General features: G+C 39.0%; 1 protein-coding gene across 1 annotated transcript; it reads left to right on the top strand.

The window, feature by feature from the left end:
• Window positions 1-359: 359 nt before the first annotated feature.
• Window positions 360-27,067, top strand: olfml2a (olfactomedin-like 2A). The gene is made up of 8 exons (XM_014973797.2): window positions 360-635; window positions 10,459-10,722; window positions 12,876-12,983; window positions 13,060-13,236; window positions 16,556-16,802; window positions 20,696-20,986; window positions 21,191-21,376; window positions 23,975-27,067. Exons 1-8 carry the CDS (start codon window positions 567-569, stop codon window positions 24,577-24,579), a joined length of 1,947 nt encoding a protein of 648 aa, XP_014829283.2. The 5' UTR covers window positions 360-566; the 3' UTR covers window positions 24,580-27,067.
• Window positions 27,068-27,834: the final 767 nt, after the last annotated feature.

Raw genomic sequence — 27,834 nt, 5'->3', positions numbered from 1 at the left:
GAGCAGAAATTTAATAAAAAGAGCGGGTCGAACAGGTCTTGGTATTCTATGAACTGGCCAGGTGATGGCGCCAAATATCTTTTTAGCTGGAGTCTTAAGGCATTAGTATTTTTTCTTAACTTTATCAATGATAAATTAATTAGCTGTGGCTACAGCGCGGCATCGTGGGTACTGCCTACATAGCCGTAACTAATTCAAACCGCATTAACACCATTTTGTCTTGAGTTTCTAACTTTGCCTGTTGCGCGTACTCTGAGCGTACGGTGTGAGTGCGTGTGTGTGTGTGTGTGCGTGTGTGTGTGTGTGTTTGCGTGAGTGCATGTGGGTGTGTGTGTCAGAGCCCTCCCATCTGTGGAGGACACCGGATGATGGATGGTGCGCTCGGATGAAGGCAGACCTCAAAGCGCGGCCCAGTGGCATGCAGAGATCCGCGCTGTGCTCCTGAAGCCCGTCACCTGCATGAAGCGGAGATGGAGTTCAGATAGACGCACCGCTCCAGCCCTGGGACTGATCGCTGCGACTTCCGCTCTGGATTTCTGCACTTCGTGTTTAGTTGCCCTGAGAAAATGTGGAGACTCACCAACTTGTTGGCCTGTCTGCTGGTGTTGTGTAAGGACGCGTCCTCACAGAACAAGGTAAGACGGCGCTTTTATTTTAGAGCCAGCACGCCTGGTTGCATGTTTGCAAACTGAACACAGGTTTCTTCACCCCCCACCCCTCCCCGTCCCCTCAGTGTCAAAGTGACTGAGCATCTCCGCACCTGTACACTTTCTGCTTAAGCTTAGCAGATGTTTTTTGTTTGTGTCTTTTCTTGTGTTTCGAGAAAATCCCTTAGTGAGAGCTTTTGTGTCACACAGATACATAATCGTACCTCCACTGTGCGCAGGCCCATTGCCAGCAGAGATGGCACTCAGTGGGGTTAGTGCAATATCAGGCTGGCCATGTTTGTTCAGCTGCTGGACTGCAGTAACCCCTCACTGTCCCTCATCCTGATTCAGCTCCAAAAACACACAGCCAGAAGGGAGAAAGCATGGACTGTATACTGCATGGAGTGGCTGTCAGCAGATGTCTTCTTAAGAACTAATCATGGAGGTTAAATCAGCTTCAATGCAGTTCAGCAAAAAAAGTTTGATCCTCAGAAAGACAGTAGCAGGAGTCACAGCTGTAGTGCTGAGCAGTTTGAGGTTTAAACTGCTTGTCATCAGCTTGTTTGTCCTTTCCCCCTGCAGAATAAAATGATTTTCCCACTTTGTTGTGGATAAACATGACTGCCTCTGAGTGAGCGCTGGTCATTAATGTCTAAGGGATGGATGGAAACTCAGTTCTCTGTGTCTGATCTAAAGCCTGAAATCAGACAAGTGGAGTCTGGAAGCATGCTCAGTATACCTGACCTGTGGAAGTGGATGTGGACTTTATGCTTTGCAAAGGGAATTCAGCACTGCCTTCAGTGCTAATATATGCAATATAATAAATATAGTCCTAATTAGGCATGTGCCAAAATTTGCAGAGAATCTTAAAATCACTAATAATCCAGGATTATGTCACCCTGAAATGCCCTTACCATCCAATTCAACCTGGAAGGAGTTTTTAAACATTCAAAATAAACCATTTTGGAAAGTTACTGTGGAGCTAATCTAACTGGGTACAGGAAAGCAAACATTAAAATCTCTCAGCAAACATTTAGAGGTTGTAATTATATAGGATCATTTTAGGCACAAGGTGTTTAGAAAAAACTGCACACCTTGAAAAAACGTCAGGCATGCCTTACAAACGTATTCATAACCTTTAAATGATTTTTTATGTATTGTCAAACAGCTTCATTGTATTTTGTTGTGATTGTGAAGTAAAGCTAAAACACAATGTAGTACAGAATTGTGAAGTATGAGGAAATGTATGGTTTTAATTTTCTTCCACAAATAAATTTCTGAAAAGTTGGACGTTCGTTGGTATTCAGACCCTCTTGGTCAGTCCTTTGTAGAACCACTTTTTAATTCAGTTGTAACTGCAAGTCTTTGGGATAAAGTATCTTGATCAGCTTTGTACACGTAGAGTCTGAATTTTTTACAATTGTCTTCTCCAACACATGAATGATGTAAATCATTCCACTGTAGCTCTGATTTTATGGATGCAAAACTAGGAAGCAGTGTAGAACTTCAGTTCTCATTATTTAGAAAACATGAACTATTTAGTCACTTTGCAGGCACAGGACCTGTAGTTATAGTTATGTAGTAACTACATGATTATCATTAGGTAAATTTGCTTGATTTCAACTTAGTCTAACAAAGACCCTGTGCACAGAACTGTAGCTGACCTTCACCGTATAGATGTAAGTATAAGATTCTGAGCATTCTGTTAAACCTGAAGTTCACATGAACAAAAGCCCAAATGATAGAAAGCTGTGGCTTTTCCCTTGCAAAAGTTGTATATTTTCCTGAGTCTTTTGTCCAAATGGACATTGGGATCTTGTTAGTGAATCATGAAGGTTTCTGTCCCCCAACGTCAGATCTTCATCCGGCCAGCCTGAGAAGTGTTACTGAGGAGGAAGTTGTTGTGGAATAGCTGAGGGCCTGCCAGAAGCTGAGTCTCATTTTTGGGCTCTTAGACTCAGAAACACCCTCCTATTAATAGTTTTGTATTAATATTTAAAGTATTTAACATGGTGAAAGCTTTAAAATGTTACTGTTACATAAAAAAATTGCATTGAGTAATTCTAACAAATATGAGTCGTAATTCCTGATAAACATGAGTTGTGGTTGAGTCAATTACAGTTTTGAAACCTTGAGTTCTTTAGTAATGGATTATTTTGGACACAAGACTTTATGGAAACAGAGCTTGATGTGTTTGGTTTTGATTTTGTAAAAACTAGACCATCCCAGGGCAATGACTTACCATGCACAGTTTTAGTAATGACTCCTAATTTGGGTTGACAGTGTAGGCTAAAGAGGGCCACATAAATATAACAGTTGTTTTGTTAAATATTATTTTATTAATCAAATCAAAGCACTTTTTATTTGTATGTGGTCAAATTACATCCATGAGAATAGATATTTAATGTTATTTAACTTTATACTTTGTACTCATTGAATGCAGAGAACACTATTTATTAATATTTAAACAGTTTAATGGGTAGTTTTACCAATACAATCTGTCACAAAAGGCCCTTTGAGGACATTGGTGATCTTGATATGACCTGAAATGAAAATGAGTTTGACACTCCTGAGTTAAAGTCTACTGGCCATGCTGCAGTTGGTAGCACTTCACTTGCAGCAAGAAGGCCCTGGGTTCAGTTCTCTACATGGAGTTTGCATGTTCTCCCTGTGCATATGTGTTCTCTCTGGATACTCTGGCTTCCTCCCGCAGTCCAGAAAAAGAGACTGCCAGGTTGATTGAGTTCTCTAAATTCTCCTTATGTGTGGGTGTGTGCATGCATGACTGTTTGTCCTGTCCTGTTGCCATGCGATGGACTGGTGACCTGTCCAGGGTGACCCCAAATCTCACCCTTTGACCAGCACCCTTCGTGATCCCATTAGGGATTAAGCGTGGACGGATGGATGGATTTAAAGCAATTCTACAAGAAAACAAGTGTAAAAGCCCATCAGAAGCGAACAGAACCCACATGCTAAAATTATGTAGCTAATGTATAACTTCAAGAAAATCTTAGAAAAATTAGCATTTACTCTACACTATAATCTATACTTTATTAGCTGAGTTCTTGCAGCAGCGCCCTCTCCTGGCTAATGCGAGACCTGCGTTGACCCAGTCCAAAGTGCAGGGAAACATGTACCTTTATCCCATTTGTTATTAAGATGGCTGCCACTGTATATCTCCATAAAACATAATAACATCCATGTGTGAACACACACAGTGTTTCAGTTCCCTCATGCTTACAATTTGTCTGTGATGCACATTCTTTCGGGTTTTGGTTGATGTTTGTGTCTTGAAGCTTAAACACTGTAAACCATTCTGACATCAACGGTATGGTGAGAGGTTAAAGGTTAACATCTGTGATAGATTGATTATCTGTTATGGCTGCACATTTCCACTGAAGTGGTTTTCCTTATGACACCACTGTTTGTTTAACAAACACTGCTAAAACACCACATCTCATAATTTTGGTTTCCTGAAATTATGAGATGTGTTGGAGGTTTAAATTATTGAAAATGACTGAAATATAATGCAAAGAACATTTTTGCTCATCCACCTTTTCATCACTTATGTACCATAATTATGGAAAATTGGTAATGAGCCCTGGATGACCTGATCCATTAACTAGTTTGTCTGCATTACTTTAGGCAAGGATCTTTCCAATTTTAGGGTGTCGCACAGGTTGAAAGGAAGTTTATTCTGTCTGAAATCTAAATCTACATGTGCCAGCCAGACATAACTCCAAACTACCACTGTGTAGGTGTGGAGGCCAAAGGAATGTCCTTCAGAGCAAACAAATAGGTCAGGGCTGAGTTCCTACAATAGTCCGGTCTAAACACAAAAACCTCTAGCTTGTCTGAATTTAGAAAAAGAAATTTAAAAGTTGAATTGTATAAACCATGTCTTCATAAATACCCATCAGTGGTCTGAAGTCATAGCAGGTTTAGCAGAGTCTGTCCACAGTCACCAGCTTTTGTTTCATTTTATTGACTAGGCTGAGGATATTAAAACACAGTTTGTAGGAATAATAATACAAACACCAAGGCATGTCTAAATAAGCAGCATGCCTCCATTGCTTTGGTTAGGGTAGGGTTAGCCAACTGGGAAACATTTCAGTTTCTAGATGTTTACTTGTCAGAGCAAACATGTATCATTTTTATTTTTTCACTATTATCCCTACCTTGTCTGGTGTCTATTTCATCAACTTCCAATTTCAGGCGGTTAATTTGGAAAACCATAGCTGTCTTCATTTTGTTGCATTTGTTTTTCTTTCGTTTGTTTTTATGTTTTTCTGACCAATCTGTTAATAAGGTAAAGATTATATCTGCAAACTTTGCAAAATGTATGATCAAGTTCCTCTTTTCCACTGATAACATTTATTGATTGGAAAAAACACCTGACAAACTGAAGTTCTGTGGAGCTTTACCCAAACCACTTTATAGATGTACACCAGTGGAACAGAGAAACATACCAACTTTTGAGGAAACTAAAATATTCATGAGGTTGCTTGATGTGTTTATTTGATGGTTTAAATGAAATATTGTATTTCCACTTTAGGAGTGGATTATAGCGTGTGTATCCGTAGCAGCGGAGAGCTGCACAGCTTTGTGCCAGATCTAATAAACATCTCTTTGAAGACATCATCTGGGGAAAAGGCATTGGCAGCATCAGCCATTCCTCTCATAACTGAGGTCACCAAACACACACTATTAATTAGGGAACTGTCCCTTTTTTTGCTTATGATAGGATTATTACAGTGTGTGGATTTTATCAAGGAGTCATGCTGACTGATTTATATGTATCTCTGCATTGCATAAGATTTTCATGTTTTAAACAGACCCATAGTTTGGCTTAAAGGTTTTTGCCAAGCTCTTCAATGAGACTCAAGAGGATGGTTTGGTGTTTTATTGAACTGAAATTCTGTGGTGTTCATAGTAATCACTCTGTTAGCTGTAATAGAAAGATGACATATTGTAACATCTTCCATGAGTGGTAGAAAATTAACTGGTCAGACAAAGCTTCTGATTTTAGTTCCTGAACACAAGTCAACCCGAAAATGATGTGTTATTTGGAAATCGTCTGTTAATAACCAAAGTTATACATGTTGAGGCTTTATTCAATCAGCCTGATCAGCTGATCAGTCTTATTAACATTTTTCATTTTAGCTGTTTCACCTTTTCAACAAACTCATCCCTGCATTGTGACATCCGTCTCGTAGAGTCAAAGACACTGTTACAGGAGTTCACCTCAAAAACTCTGAACTGTCCCTTTAAGTTGAACCTTGACAAATCTTTAGGCCGCTTCATGTCAGAGCGAGGTCATTATGTTTTAGAGCCGTTCTGCACGGTGAAAGCTTCAGACTATCTGGAGACATAAACAGACTCAGCTGGAATGTAGATGTTTGCTTTCAAAAGCAATAAGAGCTTGATAAACTTTGTCTTTGGCTATTTAACAGCCTGGTGCTAATTCCAGTTGTTTAGTTTGGCTTTTTTTATTACCATGAGCATTAACACTTTTACTAAAGTGCTAGAGTTGAGGACTGGTTATTATGCACTTTAAGGCACTTTAAATTTGTTTCATCTGGATTTGATTTAGAACTGGCTTTTTTCTTTGTCATTATTGTGCAATCAAATTATTGCTCTATCGATGGACAGACAGATAGAGCAGATAGATAGACAGATCTCAGCAGGCCGAGAGACGACATCACAGGGTACGTGAACATGGCTGCTGATAGAACAGGCTGCATCTGACAGAAACTCCTGTCATGCAGTGTGTTTTGAACAATTCTGGGTTTCACCTTGTAGCTTGTCAGGGCGTGTTAGCTGTCAAACGTTTCTGTGGCTGATCTAATATGGCTCTCTGCAGCATGCAGGCTCTACCCCTCTCACTGTGCCGGTTGAGCTGTGTGCTTTTTGACCTAAAACTTGACTGCACTTTAGAGGTCAAAGCTCAAAGCATGCGTTAAATACTCTGCATCCTTAATTATTGAAAATCTTAACTGTTTTGCCCGTTCTCATGCTGGTAGGTCAGCTTGGCATGAGATTTGGGATAATTAGATACTCTAACTGGTACATGTGACTTAACAGAATGAGGAACTAGCTGGTCTGAAGGATCATTTTGATTCATTCTGATAACCTGCTGCTGTCTACAGGAAAATCCAACAATGTAAAGGCTGCAAAGTCAAACTTTCTGGAATATGAAAGCTGTGCAGTGTCTGAGCAGTGCAGCCAGCAACATGAAGCCACAGCGTCACGCAGATCCACCTTATTTTCTTGTGGCTGTTGTGTTTGTCAACCTGCTGCTTTTTGCTCAACGTGGATCAGGATCTGCTTGGTCCTAACAGAGGGGTGAACACGCACTTCACCCTCTGCATCTTCCCCATCAGTTGGCCCACATTCCTGCACTAATGAGACCCCCCCACCCCACCACCTCTTTTATGACTCATGCCTCTGTTTTTACTAAGCCTGCAGCCTTTCTAACCAAAAAATCTTAAAAGTGCTTGGAAAAGGTTGAAAATCTGGCAGCTGATCAGTTTTTAACCACCCTGACATTCCCACATCCGACAGCCTCACTGCCTCTCATTAGCTGTAATATGTGTCTTCTTGTCCTCGACTATAACAGTCTGTATTTACTTTCCACGATGGTGGGAGGATTGTCGTGCCATTAGCACTTTATGACATTCTTCCTGTTTGTCAGCTTCATATATCAGAAATGGACAATACTATAATTGTAGAGGCTCTAATGGAATCTGCTTTTTTCTCAGTTTAACAAAAGTTCTCCACAACGCCGTGTGAGCTGAATTCTCCAATAAAGGTTTCCTTTCAGTTTCCAAAACAACTAATCTTGTAGAGTTGGATGATATGGACTTAAAGTTTTATCATGATACTTTGTAGTACTATTGTGATAATAATAAAAGTGATGTTATTTTTTACTTTTTTTAAGATAACTGTATGCCTGTGGCTTCATTACACAGCAGCCCCTCCAACACAAACACTCATCTTGGAAAAGCATTCCCATTTGTAGTACGCTTCTTTAGGACAGCAGCCACATAAAGAAGCATGATTTGTGTCACTGAAATTGCATTCAATCATATTGTCTAATTATGAAGGTGCAGAAGTGTATTTATTGATACACCTTGATTGAACAACCTGTGGAGAAAAATGGTAAAAACCTCAACAATATGGATGGCTTACAGGGATTAAAACCATCATTAGTTGGACTTTGTCATGACAACAATGAATCAAAATCTTATTTAGATATGAAACTTATCACAATAAATGATAAACAATATAACAAATAACCAAGCCTATCTCGTTTTGTAAATTTCCAGATGAAACTATCCAGTCAAAGTATGACAGAATGCTATTTTCCCGCGTCTTAAGAAAGGTCGTTTATAAATTGTTTGCAGTTATCACATTAGGCTAAAATTTGATACATGCAATTTTTGGAATGTCCAATATATCTTCTTATGTTGTGTTTTATTAAGGAAGACAGTTGAAAGAACACAGCTCATTAATAAAAATGATCTGTGAGCTCATGGCACATGTGCATCTGTCCTGCAGTTGATCCGGGAGCATAAATCTCTCCGAGTGGGATGACCGTCTCAGCCAGCTTGGGTCCCATGAGCCGTTACTCTGCAGCCAAGTCTTCTCAGTCACACAGTAATTAACACCAGTAGGATAATTTCTAGTCAGATCAAATTTAGATTATCAAATGTTATGTTATACCCCTATTCTGGGCTGAACCGGCTCAGGAGGAAGGAGTACATGTAATCGCTGGGTTGATGGTTCGAACCCTTGCTCTGTTCGTCTCAGTCTTTGTGTCCTTGGGCACTTCAGGACACTTCAGCCACCTTGCCTGCTGTTGACCAGAGGACCTGGTGGCAGCCTTGTTTCTGTCAGAATGCCCCAGGGCAGTTGTGGCTACAATCCAGTAGTTCACCACCATCCGTTTGTGAATGACTAAATGTAGTGTACATCACTTTGGAGCCCTCAGATTCTCATAATAGATCCTGTCACCACATGGTGACAGTTTCAACAAATATGTAAAAGAAAAATTTTGTAAAAGTTACAAACTGCAACTTTAATAAGTCAAAATAGAGATTCAAGACATTCACCATATTCTAGTGTTGCGTCCGCAACAGGATCACGACATCATGCCATTTCCTACTGTGTTAGAATCGGATGGTTTATCTTGAAATAATCCTGTGTTTAGATATTGTATTTCTGATAAAATAAAAAAAGAAAAACAAATGTTTTGATGCTGGGCTTATCAACTGGAAGCTCGATGACTCAAAACACATTGAAGTTGAAGCTGGAAGGGCTGTGAATCCATTCAGGTGGTTTTAGATCAGTTGGAGAATTTTTCAGCAGAACTATAACCAACTGTTACAACCCCACCCTAAAATACATTCTGGCACTGGGCTTTAACATAAAACTAAAAAGTAATCCAAACAGTTGAGTAAAAAAAGTATAAATTTATTTTACAATCCTGATAAAACAACAACTACAGGAGACATAAAAAAACATAGGGGAGCTTAATGCTTCAGGGTCTCCAAGGCCAAAATAATAAACAAAACACCCCCTTATAACTATAAAATAAAACAACCACTTGCTAAAGAAGAACTAAAAGAAAATACAAAACCTAAACTCCCTTACTAACCAAAAACAGGAGAAAACAGGTTACAACAAAAATGGCAGAGAACCCCTACCAGCTTCCACCTCTGAACAAAAACACTTCTTGAACAATTGTTCACAAAGATGCTCACAGCAAGCTCAGTTCAAACACACAATCAGGTCCTACACAGGATCACAGATCAAACAAAACGAGGGGATCTGGCATCTCCAGCTTGCTGCTTATATAGGGCGGCTGACGAGCCCCAACACACTTCACCTGCAGCTATCAGGCAGAACTGAAACAGAAAAACACAGGGCTCTCAGAAAGAGAGCCCCTAGAGGTCAGTGACCATAACACCAACCCAACATGAGCATTTTTTAGACTTTACAATAAATCTGTCTGGCTGAATTCTTGTGTGAGAGCGATCTTCACTTTATGTAAGGCGGTGTGCCTGACATAGGAAATGTGTGGAATGCCCTGTTCAGACTGCCATGCCTTGCCTCCTGTTTATTAGGTGAACCAAGGAGTCTGTCATCAACCATGGCAGGCAAACGCCAGCTGTTGAGGCGGCTGACTGAATTATGTATTTCTCAGAGGATTTCGTCTGAGTCACACCAGCTTACATTCAAAAGAGAGGAAGCATGAGTTTATTTTTCAGAATCACTTTCCTTCCTCTGTTTCAGATGACTGGAAAAGGCACCTCAGGTCTTCCTTGCAGGAAGGAACAGAACACTTTAATTTATACCCTCAGTAAACAGAACTATTTAAACTGCGAGAAGACTTTTCCACACCATGATTAAATGGTGAAGATAAATAAAATCCAAACTGAGAGTTTGAATTTTCTGATCTCTCAAAATTGATTACTTTAATTTTGAGAGATCAGGGATTGGTCAATGCTTACATGTGAAGTTGATCTTTTCCACCAATGCAATCTATCTCAGCAAAGATCTAAAATCAGCCACTGTCCTCTTCTGGTCTGCAGTGAGAGAGATTTGACTGACAGACCAGCCCACCAGGTCATATCTGTACATTTGCAGATATTGTGTGACTCCTTAACAATAGTCACCCCACTGTTGCCAACTCAGCAACTGTATTGCCACATGTAGCAACATTTCACACAAAAAATGGTATTGGCAGGTTAGGCCCTATTAGGTTATTACCCTAACATAGAATGTTGCTTGACATCGTGTCTTTCAGATCTTTGGGGACACTGAGCCTGTCAGGATGACATCAGAGGGCTCCGACTGCCGCTGTAAGTGCATCATGCGGCCTCTGAGTAAGGATGCCTGCCTGCGGCTGCGCAGCGGCAGCGTGCGCGTGGAGGACTTCTATACAGTGGAGACGGTCAGCTCGGGATCAGACTGTAAGTGCTCCTGCACGGCTCCGCCATCCTCACTCAACCCCTGTGAGAACGAGTGGAAGATGGAGAAGCTGAAGAAACAGGCCCCGGAGTTATTAAAGGTGAGGATGGTGGAGTCGGGCTGGGCAATGAATCAATAACAATACATATCACGGTAGACACATGATTCTCCTTAGTTCAGCATTCTCAGTTTGAACTCCTCCTTTGAGACACATAATCAATGTCCATAGATAATACATCTGATAAAATATTCAATATTCAAAATATTCAATAATTTCATTGAACTCTGATCTGCACAGCATTCCAGGAGTTGTAGGGAGAGGAAAGGTGCTGATAAAGCCACTCAACCTCTTACAGCCAGCTAAGCTAGCATCAATTAACTCACTCACTTATTGGTTACCTAGCAACAGCCTATTGAGTAATGTGTGCAGCAGCAGTTTCAGGTTTCAGTATCTCAGATATTTAAAACAAAAAACCAATCAGTAATTTTCAATATCAACCAGTATGAAAGACTTATATCATGATACGTTTTTCAGTCAATCAACCAGTTTAGATATCTGGACATGGTGAAGACAACTTGGAGGAGTTCAAACTGAGAATGCTGAACTAAGGAGAATCAAGTGACCATGAATGAAGGATGATTGCTTATGTGAGATGGGCTCATCTGAGTATTTCAGAAGATCTGCTGGGTTTACAAAGGATGTAAAGCAAAGAGGATCCAGAGAGCAGCACATGTGTGGACAAAATGCTTTGTTAAAGGGGCAGTATGGTGATATCCAGGCATATATTAACATAATCAAATGACTATGTTACCTTCAGTTGTTATAAAATGCTATGGATAGTAGCATATCTAACAACCTACTGGTGGGACATCACTTTTTGTCTACATTCTTTTGTTGGACTTTTAAAGCTTGAGAAGATGGAGATTGTTATTCCTTTATTTTTTAATAAAGGGTTGAATATCTGCGCTCTTAAAAGAAAAACTAGTATCTAGAGGAAGATAATCAAAGCCCATTAATTACCTGTTGGACACAGAGCAATAATGTCTCTACACACAGAGGAATGTTAATGTGTTGTCTTGCATCACTTTGTTTCACTATCAACAGGTTATCCATCCAAGGTCAGGGGAAAGTATTTGCTGGAACACAAAACAAGGAAGGATAGAGTTGGGAAAAGTATAGAAAAAGCAAAGAAATCAGTTACTATAGGATGCTTGTTGAATGCAAATAAAATCCTACAAATGAGAAAATATCAAGATTTAATCTGGAGACCACTATGGTGATGCCTTCTTACCCATTTCTTCTGTTTTTACTTTTAATTACATTAAAATCTTTTAGAAAGGTGTCAAGTTTGGCTATAAATAATTATAATAATTGTTTAAGGAAATTCTTAATAAACAAGTAATTTAGATTAAAAGAAACACTGAGTCAAAATAATAAACTCATAACCCGCCTGATGAGAGGCTAGGTTTTATAATAACGGATAATTATTATAAAACCTATGCATAAATCCAGCACTGGCGTTAACACAAACAACTTCTCTCAAATATGAAACTTTTATTAATGGAAAAATTAAACTTTATAGTTAAAACATTTTATTCAATAAACTCGCATTGAATAAACATTTAGGAAAAGATACAATTATGAAGCTAAAACTACTAGAAGTAAAAACAGAAAAACATAGAACCAATAAAATGATGTCAATGTTCAGTATGAATTATGAATATCCAGATTTAGTTCTGGGGTATTTTGATGTATGTTAATTAGTTTCAACTAATTCAGCTTTGTGTCTTCTTCACACAGCAAACCAGAAAATCCTGCAGGGTATAAAACATGAAATCCCCAGAATGATCTATGGTAATATTACAGTTCTGTATGGCTATGCACTGTTAAAGTCCAAGGATTCTATTGAAAGGTTTCATCAGTGAAGCTAAGTGGAACTTGTTCTGATCAGTGAAAAAAGAGTAAAAAGAGAAGAAATGTGGAAGGTGGGAGATCATTTTTACAGAACTGGAAGGAATGTGATTGTGTCCTGCTGCTACTGACAGACATGAAATGAAATTAAGACAAATGGACAGTCAACAAGCATCAACACAGAAAAACCATCTTCAGCTCTTCCGCTTCAGGTTTTCTCAGTGCATTAATATGAATTTAGGCAGCAAATGAAGACTTCCAGGCACATAGAGCTGCCAGGCCTGGGTTTAGCTGATGGTGGATGACGGACGGCCTTCTGTTTTTCTGGTTTGAATGTGCAGCTCCAGTCGATGGTGGACCTCCTGGAGGGAACCCTGTACAGTATGGATCTACTGAAGGTCCACTCCTATATCAACAAGGTGGTCTCTCAGATGAACACCCTGGAAGAGGTTGGGAACTTGACACACTCACACACAGTGCAGCATTATATTGCTGCATGTCCATTCACTCCCTGCTGTCTTACAGACCATCAAAACAAACCTTACACGAGAGAATGAATATGTACGGGACAGCATGACGAGCCTGACCAACCAGTTTAAAAAATATGAGAACTACTCCAACATCATGATGAGCATCAAGAAGGAGATCTCCTCGCTCAGCCTGCAGCTGCTGCAAAAGGACGCGTCTGAGAGCAAAGCACAGGTTGGTAACACAGGAAGTAGACGGAATGTGTCTAAATATTAGGTGATAATGCAAAAACAGTAATGTGTCCATTATCAGTTCTGACACTTGGACACATTTGTTAGTGCAGACGTTCTCCCAAATTCCACTTGTTCTGTTTTTATTATTCTGAATTCCGTTGTTTCAGTTTTAGTCAAATCTATTAACTCCAAAAAGCACAGAAGTATGGTGTGAATGAAAACATTATAACAAGTCAATAGCCAGAGGTACACATTTATTTTGTTTTCTTTTTCACAAACACAAAACACTGAACATTGGCTTTACAAGGAGTCAAGAAGTATTTCCCCTCATTTTTTATGACCTCAAATTTTATGAGCTAAACTAAAAATCTCATTTTGAAGATGAAAGAAAATCTCCCTTTAAAAATGCATTAGAATTGAACTGAACACTAAAAAAAAGCAAACTAAAACGTAAAAGCTTGTGCTCACTTCCATAGCAATCAGGATTTGGGAGATGGAGAAATAATCACCTCCAACTTTCACTTCCACTCATTTATTTAAATGTTCAACAGTTGGCAGACGTGACAGGCTGAAATTAGTTTCTTCTCTTCTGTGTTTCTTAATAATTGTGATATTGTTGCACCTCCAGTCAACCTTGTGCTAACGAAATGTACAGAGAAGTTTACTTGTATTTCATAAAACGTTCTGGCCCGGAACCCTGCTCTAAGCTTTGAGTTATGCATTTATTTTTTTGGGAAGAGTTTTTGTCCATGGCTGACCAGTTCATTCCGTCTGTGTGGAGAGGAGAGGAGACCCCGGCCTAACCAAGTAACAGCAACAGATATTACCGGATGTCCTTCACTTCTCACTGATATCAGCAAATTCTGTGAAATTCCACATTTTATCGTGGATTCTATTTTGTTTATTAAATTCCACATGTTTTCCACACCACTGAAATCTAAGGGCCCTCGCAGAGTAAAAACACAAGCTTCAGATTGCTTTGTAAAATCCATTTAAGTCATCAGACATTTAGTTAATTTACATTATTTTTTTGACATTAAAGTCCTTTAACACATTCCAGAAATCTGGGATAAAGTCAGTTTTGTTGTTTTCAGACATGTGATAGTACCGTACCCTAAACCTAGAGTTGGTACTAGTAGTTCCCCTGAGACGAGTGAAGCTTTAGGAGCCGTTGATGGTCATCAGAACCCAGTGAGTGCGTTCTGATGGGTCACTGTGAGCTTTATTTTTAATAAAACATGGCTGAAGGTAGCTTTTTCTAAACTCAGTATCAACTTCTCAGAGCTCTGAGACATCTGGGTTTGTTGTTGGGAGGATCAATAAGAAATAGAGACCATATGCTCCACTAAGGACCACTTAGGACTAACAAAATAAAATGAAACAATTGTGCAGTGCTGCAAACTTTAATTAATTTACAAGGAAGCTGATAAAAACTAACATTTGGACTAGTTGGTAAGTTGTTTTTCCTGAAACACCATACCAGAATAGTGATGCACCGCTGAAAGGATCAGAGTAAATTTTGTCTGATTTCAAATGATCTCTAAGAACTGCAAACAACATCTATGTCAGTTCTTTTTATAGGAGTATAGGTGATGTCACACTGTGTGAATGAGAGAGTAGAGACTGTAAAACACAGTTTTAATCATTTATTTTAAATAAAGGCAAAATTACATAAAAGATATTTAAAATAAATACATTATCTCACAATAGCAAATGGCAAAGTTGCAGTCAGATTCAATGAACTAGAATCATATGGAAAAAGTTCATTTATTTAAAAAACTCAGATTAATTTCACACACACTTTTCAAGCCTTTTTATGTAAATCATGATGTTTTTTGCATGCAGCTGAAAACATGACATTAAAGATTACAATATTACATCACACCAATTAAAAAACATTTTTAATACAGAAATATGAGTTCAATGAAAAGTAATCAGCACTAATATATTATTAATGGCTGTGATACACTTAGGTTGTGCTGGAACAACCAGATATTTACATTTACGGTACCAAAAGCACTTCATAACTCTTACTGTGATATTAAAGTGCACTGCAAAAAACAAAAGTCTCTAATTAACTGTAAAATACCGCTAGCTATGGTTACCAAAATGTTCCCATATAAATATGTTAAAATCCATATTTATACAATAAAATTTATACAATAAAAAGCTGCCAGAATTTTACTGAAAATTACAGATGTTTTTCTTTTCTCTGTCTTTCTTTCTTACTTTTTTTACAGTGTGGATATATCATACTTTTAAATCCTTCTTTTTAACATGTAAATCATTATTATTTGGAGCTTGTCGCTTTGCTGTGTCCCTTGTTTCAGAAGAGAGAAAAGCGACTGAGGTTGCTGAAGCAGTGCTCCAAAAACTGATGTGGGTACATCCCTGAGAAAAATCTAAATTAACCATTTTGAAGAGGCTCTGATGTAAGGACTCTTATGCATTAACACAAACCAGAATCAAACATTTTGACTTGTCTACTTGCAATTTCGATATATCTGAACTTGGACTACAAAATGGCTGTGAGGAAAAAAAACTGCGGCTTCACAAACTCGATTTGCTGGAAGTCGTGACGTTGTTTAGCAGTTCCGCAGCAAATGTGATGACATCATACCCAAGAAAATAGGGAATCTCTATTCATAGGGAATAGAGAAAAATGAACAGACTGAAAAATATAGTCAAAAAAGAATATAAAGATATCCAGCACCTGGAGAGAATATGAATGTAAAAGCTCCTAGACTCTCAAAGTATTCAAAATAGTGGATTTTGCATGATATGTTCCCTTGAAAACACACAGTGAGCTTTTTATTTTAGGTCAGTTTATATTTCTAATTAATTTAATTTGGTAAAAGCCAGAATAACGAGATGCAGTGATTTATGCTACAGAAGCCCCAAACAAGTACTGAGTTCATACAAATAAGTTTGAGATTTATGTTTAAAATTAGGGCCGTCACTGTTAACGCAGTAACAGATGCTATTAAGCTCAAAATGTAACGAGTAATAATGTAATTTTCTAAGACAAAGATCGTTGGGTTTTCATTCTCTGCAAGCCATAATCATGAAATTAATATTCATTTTTGACTTTGTGTATAAATAACCTATGTGAGTTCACTTTTCTAAATGCATGACAAAAAATATACATTTTCAAATATTCACATTTTTTTAGCTTTACCTGTAATAGTTTACATCATGAACAAAGACTTTTTATTATATTTTTATAGAAGTTAGCCCAGACCTTAAAAATACACCACAAATCAAACCATTCCATAGGAAGCACTTAAGCCTCTGTTGCCAAACCTATGATGTCTTCACAGGACACTCATGATGAGAAAGTCAAGCCTCCAGGAAAGATAGCAAACAAAAAGACCCCTGCTGCCAAAACGCCCCCAAAGGCACCCAAAGAAAAACCAGTCAAGCCCAAGAAAGAGGTCATAAAGCCTGGGAAACCGGCTAAGCCTGACCCGACTCCAAAAACGAAGGTGGGTGGCCAGCAGCCTGGCGTGGTGAGGAGCATCACTTACTACAAGGCCTCCAAGACCAACCAAGATGACCAAAGAGGAGGTACGAGTTTTAAGTTTGATCTAAGCAAACTGTGTACTCTCCAGTCAACATTCATGATGAGCAAGTCAATGTGAGGTAAATATGTTTAGCCATCTGCAGTGAGTGTGGTCTGGGTCTGATCCACGCTCATTAGTCTCTGAGCCCACATGACTCTGAATCAGAGAGCACCAGGCAAGTAGGGTCAGTATTTACTGGGACAGTAGGAGTGTTCCCAGAACAGTCTTTAAATAACTGCAGGATAAGGCTCTCATTGTTTCGTTCATTTTCTAAAATTTGAAGCGAAAGGAATGATTATAGAAAACGACACTGTGCAGCTCTTTATCTGCTCTGGCCTTGGGGTTTCTATTAGCAGGAAATCAAAGCTTTTCTACATCAGCAGTAGAGATGGAAGCCATAGTGGACAGTCTGAATGCAGAGCTGCCATGTTCATGACAAGCCTCAGCTCTGCTCCCCTCAGTGAGGCAGAAGGACCCTCACATCTAAGAGAAACCATTTCCTGAATCCTCTTCAGGACTGAAGAGGGGTGATTAGGGCTGCTGCGTTTTCACAGCATAGAGCTGTCAGAAGCTATGTTCTGCCATGTATGTGAATCTGACAGAGCCCAACCACCCTTGTCAAACATCTGCACCTGTTGCTTCTGCTGAAGCAGGATGCAGTGACCCTTAAATCAGCTAGAAAAGGCAGTTACAAATCCAGACTTTCATCACATATAGTCAGGGGCAAAAATCCCATTTCAAATACGGGGGCAGGGGGTGACACCTTTTTAAATGGAAGGAGAAAGGTCACTCTCCTGTGTCCCTTTCTGCCTATATATAATAGGGCTTTCAATATTAACTCGTCAATGCATGTAGTTATTCTGAAGATGTTAAAGTGTTAACATTACATAATATAGATTAATCAAAAGCCTCTCTCCTGTGGATGGTTGTGTAGTTCACACTGTTATCGGCTCGACAGACAGTGAGCGACGAACGACACAGTTCTCTGTGACTGCAGACAGAAACAAAGTTGAACATTTTTAACTTTTTATTTATTTGCTTTTTAATTATGGCGGTCGCTCAGCTGGATGAGGACAAGCGACTGTCGCCTCATCGCACAACGTCTATAGGAAATGAATGGAGAGGGACGTTTCTAAACTAACATTTAAAACAAAATGACTTCCTTAAACCTTCATAAATATAAAAACATGAAAAACTGAGGAGTGTCTATAGCCAAATGTCATCTTTTTCTAGAAAATTCTCTCTTCATTTTTAATGTCTGTCAGCACAGTACAAACATGTCAGACTGCAGCTTCTTATTAAATAAAAAAAGCAATGCTACAGAAAGAAACGAATAGAAAACCCAGATCAATAATTTTGACCCGGCCCGATTTTTGGGTCGGGTTCAGGTCGGGCTTGGGCAACAAATCTAAACTCTGATCTCCATTCAACTCACTGAGAAACTATCTATTGGCTGGACCTGTGTTGAATTAGGCCAGTCATTTTAAATGGGGTACCAAATTATAAAATCACTTACTTTATGGAAAAACAGGGAAAATTGTCATTTTGTAGAACTCAGTATTCACTTTGAAGTTTTTTTTTTGTAAAATGGCTAATTTTATTGATCCCAATTGATTTGTAAAATAAATGAAAGGGTAAAACATTCACGGGATGAATATTTTTTTTATAAGCACTGTAAATGTTGACCTGATATAATGCAGGCCTGACATATCACATCCCAAAAATCCTTCTGTGACAGTACAGAAATCTGTCTTAAACAAAAGAGACCAAAATGAAAAACCTTTATTTCTTTTCTGTTTAGCGACTCTCTTTTGAAGTGGGTGTTCTAACAGCACATCATGTGATTTCAGAGACAATATTACTGCATTATCTTCAATATGTTTATAATAAATACAATACTTCATTCTACTTTTATAATTCAGTATTGTCATGCAACTAGAATGTTGGACATGTGGTACAAATCGTGCAAAAAATGACTCAATTATAAATGCTTACTGTACCTTATTATAATATCAAGCTTCATTTAAGAGTGTTTGATCTGTTCTAACGCGGCATGTTTTTTATGTCCCTTGTGTGGCTTTATTGAACACAGATATCTGTCCCATCAATCAACAATTAAATGATGTTATCTGTTATATAACCTCAAAGCATTCTGCTGCTGAGGACACTTTGCTTTCTCTGTGCAACACGTCCAAGTGAATCGGTGACCGTCAGACCTCGATACAGTTTAAACAGATCAGGTTTAACTAGAGCCATAAAACATGTTTATTTCTGCTGTGGCCCTGCTGCCTCTAATCTCTGGAACAATCCAAACCTCTATGAAGGACCTGCTGATACCAAGAAAGCTTAATTGCTTGAAATCTTTCCAGGAGAAGCAGCTTCTTCTCGCTGTCCTCAGGTCCATGTGGTGTCAGCATGCGTGTCAGGAAGACTTTCCTCACACATCTGTCGGCCAGCTTGGAATGCAACAGTTTCAGGACCAGTGGAAGGTTGCCCTACCATCAGACTGTCAACTTTTTAGCAGGAGAAATAGCAATTGAGACCGGAGTTGACTGATAAAACATTTCAACAGTTCTTACTTGAGAATTTCTCAGTTCTTAAAAGCTTTTAGTAAAATTAATCTTAAACCTCAGTCGACATTTAAACAGTCAAAGGCTTTTTTCTATTTTATTTCCACTCTTACAGTTTTTTTGTTTCCAACCAAATTTTGTTGCCCTTTTTGCTTGGTGAGAGTTGCTTTTTAATGTTGACAAATAGTAATAATGCTGTATTTTTAATCTGATATCTTCATGTCAAGCTTCAGTTGTTTCCCATCTGGCTGTTCTGTTCCACATCTCCTGCTCTTCACCTCAACAAGCCAAGTACAAGTCTCTTTTTTTCATTTTTCTTTTGCCATTCTGACCTGGGATTTATCCAACTACTTACTGACCACTGCTTTGTTTTGAGGTATTTTATGTTTTGCATATGAACATTTCCAAATGCGTGCAGTGGAAAGATCCACCACTTCATAGATGGTTGCTGTATCTAAAAGGTTGGTCCTCGATTTCTTGCTTTAGGAAAAACTCCATATATCAAATATCTTCCTGTGGTGCAGCGGCCCTTAGAAGCAGATACTTTTCAGTTGCACACTTGGTAACAGAAATCGACTGACAGGCTTTTTAAGAATGGTGACGATACTGATAATGTTGACATCAGTCAAACCAATCCCCAGCATGTGTGGACGATTCTTTCTGGCCAATTCTTGAAGCTGATATTTATTTTTCTTACTCCATTTATATAATAAAAATGACACAATGACAACAAATGTTAAAAGCCTCAATTTTAACAAAACAAGGAAAACATACTAACAATGGATAACAAACAACATAGAACATTTAACGCCACTGTTCCACTGCTCACAGGGAGACTAAGACTTTCAAAGATACAGCTAAATCAGAGAGCTAAATATGTATTAAAATGTTAAAACTTACTCTGGTTGTTGTCGGCACTCAGTCTTACAACATTGTCAGCAGTTCTCTGCCTGGATGGAGAAGCAATGTATGAGGTCATGTGACCTCAAGGCATAGCTGCTGCACTAATGAACTGAAAAACAATTGCACGCACCGGCCGATGTCAACACAAATATTGACACAAAATATTGGCCGGCTGATGTATCAGTCGACCTCTGCCTAGAGGGAATAAATACGCTTACAAGTACACTCATAAATGTTAACATTTTTATTTTACACATTTTTGATAATAAAGCAAAAACCTCTGTTGCCACAGTGACCTTGATACTTTGGTCATAATGGCTCAATGAGAAGAAGAAAGCAGTGTTTATCCGTTCTAACAGCAGTCATCCTCCAGGCATTGTCTCTCTTATTCTGATTCCCCTTATCGTCTGCTCCTTCACCTCAGACCACTCTGTGAAAACACACCCGGTCCATCACCTAACAGAAAATGAGCCTGAGGATGGAGGGACTGAAACTATCCTAGAGCCTGTTGAGGGAACTGTGGCTGAGACCTTTGACCCCACTACAGCTTCCATTGATACCACTACCACCACCACCACTACTACCACCACCACCACAATGTCCACCACCTCAGAGCCCACTACTACCACACCCCGGTCTGAAAGACCAGCTCCTACTATTGTGCTGGTACTGGACAACTCCAACAACAACAGTCGGCCCAGCCTCCACAGAGAAGGTATGTGCTGAACTCTGTCCTGTGATAAGATCAGTATTTTGCTGCATGCTGTCACGACAGTGAGGCCGCCCAACTGAGCAGCAGAACATCGTGCAGTCCTGAGCTGCCAAGACATGTAGAAGCATGGAATCAATTTAAGCTCCTGTTAATGCGAATCATTCTTTCCCAGACATGCAGGTTGAATTTTCTGCTTGTTACTTCCAGGGAAGATCCTCAACTGTGAAGGAACTCTGGCATCCATTGAGCAACCGGAGAAACAACACAGCTATGGGCGCAATGAGGGAGCCTGGATGAAGGATCCTTTGGCTAAGGACTCCAAGATCTACGTGACTAATTATTACTATGGCAACAACCTGGTGGAGTTCCGTAACCTGGACAACTTCAAACAAGGTACACACCATTCTGGTGTTTTTGAGAAAATGAATAGTTATCCTCTACAAAATATAGTTCAGCCCTGTGTTTGGACTTGAAGCTTTGTTTCAGTTTTATTCCAGACATTTGAGCTTGTGGAAAGATTAAAGTTTAGGTATTTCAGTAGCTGATGTCACTATGTTCTATCAATTCATTTCAATAGCTACGTATTTGTAAGATAGTTATTTTTGCACAACTTACCCAAAGACTGAACAAGTGGACTGTGATCCACAATTTTGTTGACCAATCAGGAAAGCATAACATGCATAAATGACTACTCTTTATGTATGTTACCCTGGTAACACTGGTAATATACAGTGACATGGAAGATGAAAAATCCCAAACAGATTTCTGGTGTTTTTGCATATTTTGTCATGCAACAAGACTGAAGGTCTTTTAAAGAATGGCCAGTTTAAGATAATTTCAAAGTATTTTATCTAGATTTAACCACCAGGGCATTGCAAAATCTTTTTTAAAGAGTCTTTCAGTGGTGGACTTGTTGGTGTGCTTTGGAGCAATGTCCAGCTGCATAACTCAGGTCAAGAATGGATGGACGTACGTTGTCCTTCAATATCTTCTGGTACAGAGTAGAATTCATGGTCCATCAGTGACAACCAGCTTTGCCATTTCAAGACATGGAACAGGACCAAGAACATCACATTACATCCACCATGTTTGACTGCTGACATGGAGATCTTTTTCATCAAGTCCTTAGTGCCAGACCTAATGGGAGACACACATTCCAAACACTTTTGTCTTTACCTTCCACACAGTATTTTTCCAAAGGTTTAGAAAAAGCATGTAGTATTTGCTCTAATTTCTGTTTGACTTAATAAAAATTTGAACAGACACCGATATGCAACATGATGAGTACACAGATGACAAAGCTTACCCTTCATATGTCTGGATGAACTGCAGAGTTTCTGGGAGCGTGGAGAAGATCTGCACATGTTGGACTTGACTTGTTGATTTAGATATGTTTAGACATTGGGTTTACTAAATGCACTTACATGTGAGGCATCCTGTGGTGTGGTGAGCTCACAGCTGTGTGCGGATGACTAGGTATCTCTGTGAGTAGCGGTGCTTCCTGCTGTTCCTTGACATGTGCTTTGGCCTTTCTTTTTGAACTAAATCCAGCAGAAGAGGATTAAGAGAGCCAGTTGGCCTCAGGGGCAGGGCCAGAGAGAGTGGGGTTAAGAGTGGGGGTGGAGGGGTTCTGCTGCACATTGTTTTTGTTCTTCACAGGCTTCAGTTTATCTACATCGGACTTCCTGAGATTGGAGGGTTAGAATGGGAAATAGGATGTGATTAGAAAGTGACACCTATAGTACAAAGTGTGTTAGTTCAGGGGGGAAATCCTGCATAAACAGGATCACTGTTATGCTAAGCCTGTGCACATACAGTCTGGTACTGTGAAAAAAAAATCAGCTTAGCAAGGGAAGCTTCATGTTTGCAACTCACAGTAAGTAAAGCATAATGCATCTCTTATCCAGTATCGCCTGTGTGGCTGTTATTTCCTTTGTAGTAATGAACAACTGACTAAACTGTCTGTTTTATTGCATGACTGGTTTTAGACCTGTAGAAATTGTATTTCATGTTATTGTTCTCAGTTTCCATGGCTGAGATCAAGACCTCTCTATGTTTTGCAAAACACACTTTTTTTCACTGATTCAGATGTTAACAACTTTCAACACTTTGCAAATATATTATGGGGTTAAATTGTCTTCGAACTTTGATCCACCATAAATAGGCCTGATTTGTTCAGATTCAGTCAAACAGAGAGAATAAATTCACAGTCAGATTGTATTTTTTTTGGCAGATGCAACTCCCTACAGAAAGTGTTAGAAGCCAAGCAACCGCCATAAAGAGTGGGCTTTAATTTGATGGCTCCGTTTATGGGAGCTAGCATGGATACAATAACAACTCTATCAACATCTCTGTCGTCTGTCTTTTATCTAAACTGAACACAAATGTGTTAACTTGTTGGGGCACATCAGTGCCTTTACCTGTAGAGACCCTTTATGTCCAGAAGCAGAACCAGAGGGGGAGGCCTCTTTTCTCAATAAGCCATCAGAATTTATGATGTAGCTGCAGATGTTAAATGAAGTTTAGAGCAGTTTGGTTAGAGTTAATAAAGTATCTGTGAAGATCTTTACTTGCCACCTGTTTGAAGATAGTCTTTTTATTTGATTTAAGTGGGCATGTGCAGATGTTTGACTGGTAGTGTGTGTTTTTGTTGGCAGATAAGACTTTTGGATCAAGTATTCATAGCTGAGCGCGGGCCATGCAGCCTCAGGAGATGCATTACGATAAGGGAGGGAGCATGCCTGGGGCTGGGAAGATGACTAAAGAGCGGATAAGAAATATTCTCTGAAAAGGCCAAAGTACACCCTGGTTTTTCTTGGATCACAGTACCCCAGTCATGGGATAACATAAACATTGACATTATTGGTTGTCACGCAGGCAGATTGCATCGGTGATGATACGATGTTAAAGCAGAATGTGTTCATTGGCAAATGAGGCTTGAGTGTTGTAATGAATGAGTAAAACCTAATCCTGTCCTGTCATTTGTTCTAGGGCGTTGGAGTAATCTTTACAAACTGCCCTACAACTGGATCGGGACTGGCCATGTGGTTTATAACGGAGCTTTCTACTACAACAGGGCTTTCACTAAGAACATCATTAAGTATGATCTGAGGATGCGATACATGGCAGCGTGGACTCTGCTGCACGACGTTGTCTACGAGGACACCAACCGCTGGAAGTGGAGGGGGCACTCGGATATCGACTTTGCAGTTGATGAAAGTGGCCTGTGGGTAATCTACCCATCTCTGGACTATGACTACAACCAGCAAGAGTTGATTGTGATCAGTAAACTGGATCCCGGAGACCTGTCCCTGAAAAAGGAAACGACCTACCGAACAGGCCTCAAGCGGAACTCTTATGGAAACTGCTTCATCATCTGCGGTGTCCTGTACGCTGTCGATGTGTACAACCAGAAAGAAGCTGAGGTGAACTATGCCTATGACACCCACACAAATACGGAGGCAATCCCACGTTTACCATTCACCAACGAGTACTCCTTCACCACCCAGATCGACTACAACCCAAAGGATAAGCTTCTGTATGCATGGGACAATGGCAATCAGGTTACATATCAGGTGAACTTCATTGAGGAATGAGCACAGGTAATTTGTGTCCAGGCTTGCCAGGATGGCAACCAGTTAGAGGATTCTCAGTATTTATCTGTAAGAACTCATGTAGAACCTATCATTGGACGTAAATCTGTTTTTTGGGCCTCAGTTAGGTTTTACAGCCTTCCCTCGTATCTTCTAAAGCATGTTGTTATACAGTTTTCCAATTCTTATTTTTTTTTTTGCACAGCTTTGGATAATAAATAATAATAACAAACTGAAAGCAGTATTATTTTCCTGGTTTACTACCAATCAGCTGACTACTGAATATAACTTGGGGCAGAAAATATCCTTCTTAGAATATATTTGATTAATTTTTCTATTTTGTTGTCCAAAAAATCCTAAAACAAGACAAAACAAAAACATATATGATCCAAAGCTGGTGTATTTAGTATATTGGACGCCTGTCACTCTAGTAAATTTTGCTGGATGATAAATTGCCCCAGAAATTATTGAGATAAACAATAACATTGTGGTTTTGAGACCATTTTTAACTATGTAATGATAATGGCATAATAATGTAAGTTCACCCTTGCATTATTGAGGATGAACTAAATGCAAAATTTCAAGGAAATTTTGTTCTTTACAAAAGAATCTCACAACAACCAAAATCTATAAATAAAAAAAGGAAATAAACTCTACAATAAAAACTCAAAACCTTAAATAAATTAGATTATTGAGTCTCTAAAAAAAATTCCCTTCAAGAAATATGAATCATCAGAATAATCAGAAGCAATCAATTTCATGTTGCCTCATAAAAGTGATTGATTAATTGCTTATTGTGACAGGCTCAGCAGCTACCACCATTCTGTGGTCACTTTTACTGTCTTCATGGGGAGCAAAGTGGAGCCGAAGTCAAAGTCCTTGTTTGGGTGCACAAACTTTGTGAAAAAAAGCCGATTCTGATTCTAGCTGAACGTTCATTCTTTGTCAAAAAGAATGAACAAAACAATGTTGCTTCATTGGTGTTTCTTTTTTCACATTATGCATTAAAATGAAATGTAATCATTTGGTGTTGAGGAAATGAACCAAAAAGGCAGAGCCTTTTCATTTACCATGTTTTTCAGTTTCCACCACATGCTTTCAGTTTGTTTGAAATCCAGACTACTGCTGGACAGGTCACTGAGCTGATCTGCCTAAGAAAAGTTTGAATGCTCTTTGCTTGGTGTAAAGATGCATTATTATTCTGACAAACCGCAGACTTAGAGGATTCTGTCTGGAGATGGCAGACAGTGATTTGTGGAAATCACCACTGTATCGATGATCCAGTTCAACAACATTTTTTACTCTGAATCTCTGCATTGGAAACAGCCATACAACCATCAGTCAAATGGCACCAGGAGCAGAAGAGGAAAATTAACAGTGACTGTTGGGAACTGAACAAAAACTGTATTGATTTGCCTTTTATTTAACTTCTTCTTCATGTGTTCAACCCATCACATAATCATCCTCTCAGGCCACAACTGCTTTTTTGGCAAAAAAAAAAACTGACTCAAGTGACTCCAGGAAACTGGATCAGTTTAAACAACTGGAGTCCATAAATGGGACTGAGTTGACCACCCCAAAGTGTTATGCTAAGTTTACAGATAATGAAATTACGTATTAATAAGCAGCTACCTCTGAACGTTAGGAAAATAACGCTCAGTAAAACCACCAAGAGTACTGATTCCATATTTTTTATTAAAGGTTGTATTTGTCATTTACCTAAGATATCAGACTTTCCAATGGCAGTTCAGATGCATTCTGGAGTGTTTTTCTTTTAATAATTCTTGAATTTATTTTTTTCTCTCTTTTTGGCATTTAACTCGGCTGGTGATATTACTTCAGCCTGTTCGAGCAGACGGGCTTATGAGAAAGATTTCCAGAGCTTAAGTATCAGTCATGTCATCATTTTCCCATCCTGTGACCAAACATTTGTTCAGGAATATGCTCTATTATTATCCATGCATCCTGTTTCTTCACCAGAGAAATGTCGAGGAGTGTGCTGATTAATACGAATGGAAAAAAAAAATTACACTTTACTTTTATATTTGTTCACAATTTGATTTGATGATGTAGTGAATCTGTTATTGTTTCTTCATAAAAAGATCAAGTTTTTACCATGCCAATAACCTTTTCATAGCCACTGTATATATTGTAAATGAGCATTTAAATGTTTGCACTTCAAACTGGGATCATCATGTTCTAACACAAGTGCAATTAGCCATATTATTTTGTTTCAGATTTACAGGTTTTACCACCCATGATGTAACGCTTACACAAATCTAGAATGTTTTTTTGGGGAGGGGGTTTCCTGCAACAATGATTCATAACCATAATGTTTTTTTTTTGTTTTTTAAAAAAGCTTATTACTGAAGCTCATGTCAGAATCAATAAAGTCATTTGTTTAAGTCTACACATAGAAACAGAAACATAATATTGTGTTGAAACAAGTTGAGCATGTGCTTGTGCCATGAAATAAAATGTTCACTCTGAAGTCCTGTTGTGAGCTTTGTGCATAAATCCACCGTGACCAATAAATGCCACAGGATAACACAGCCTCACCCTCCTTGTTTCAAAGGGAAGACGACAAGTTAGTCAAACTTTCCAATTTAGGGATAACAGAAGTTTCTGGGGTTCTGTTTGGTTTAAAGTAAAAGTAACAGTGTTGCTTGATCTTAGTTCAGTTATACAAAACATACATAACATTGGTCATAATAATGCATTATTATGACCTGAGTCATAATAACAGAGCCATTATCGTATGTATTTTGGATAGATTTCAAAATGTCGTACTTAGGCTCCAAGACATGCAACTCTGGAGGAAGACAGAAATTAACCATGAGGTGAATTGTGGGTGTGGTGTTTTAAAACATGTGGTTTCTCATTTGACACCAAGAAAAAAAAAAAAAAAAGCCTTGTTTCTCTGTGTTGTCCTGAATACCAGCAACGGGCCGGTTCAGTTCAGTAATGATGTAAGGCTTGGCCATGCTAAGGTCTGATGAGCGCACCGCTGACGGTGCGGCCAATCATGAACTTTGTCATGAAATGTTGGCATGTTGTTGCGATGGAACAATCACGTTCTCACCCACTGTGTTGATGAGTGCTGACAATTCACATGACCTGTGCCGCTTCAGCCCCAGAAGCCTGGGGTCAGCACAAAGCCTTGACCTCGTTCGCATCAGCAGGGCCTCCTGCTTATCAGCAGCACATATAGTACGCATCACGCTCTATCATGTCCTCCCAGAGGTCCGGATGTGAAGC

This window comes from Poecilia mexicana, unplaced genomic scaffold, assembly GCF_051168715.1.
Source record: "Poecilia mexicana isolate PSO_F unplaced genomic scaffold, ASM5116871v1 scaffold_9, whole genome shotgun sequence".
NCBI classification, from domain to species: domain Eukaryota; kingdom Metazoa; phylum Chordata; class Actinopteri; order Cyprinodontiformes; family Poeciliidae; genus Poecilia; species Poecilia mexicana.
The sequence above is the reverse complement of the archived record's forward strand: the minus strand, read 5'-3'. Positions and strand labels throughout refer to the sequence as shown.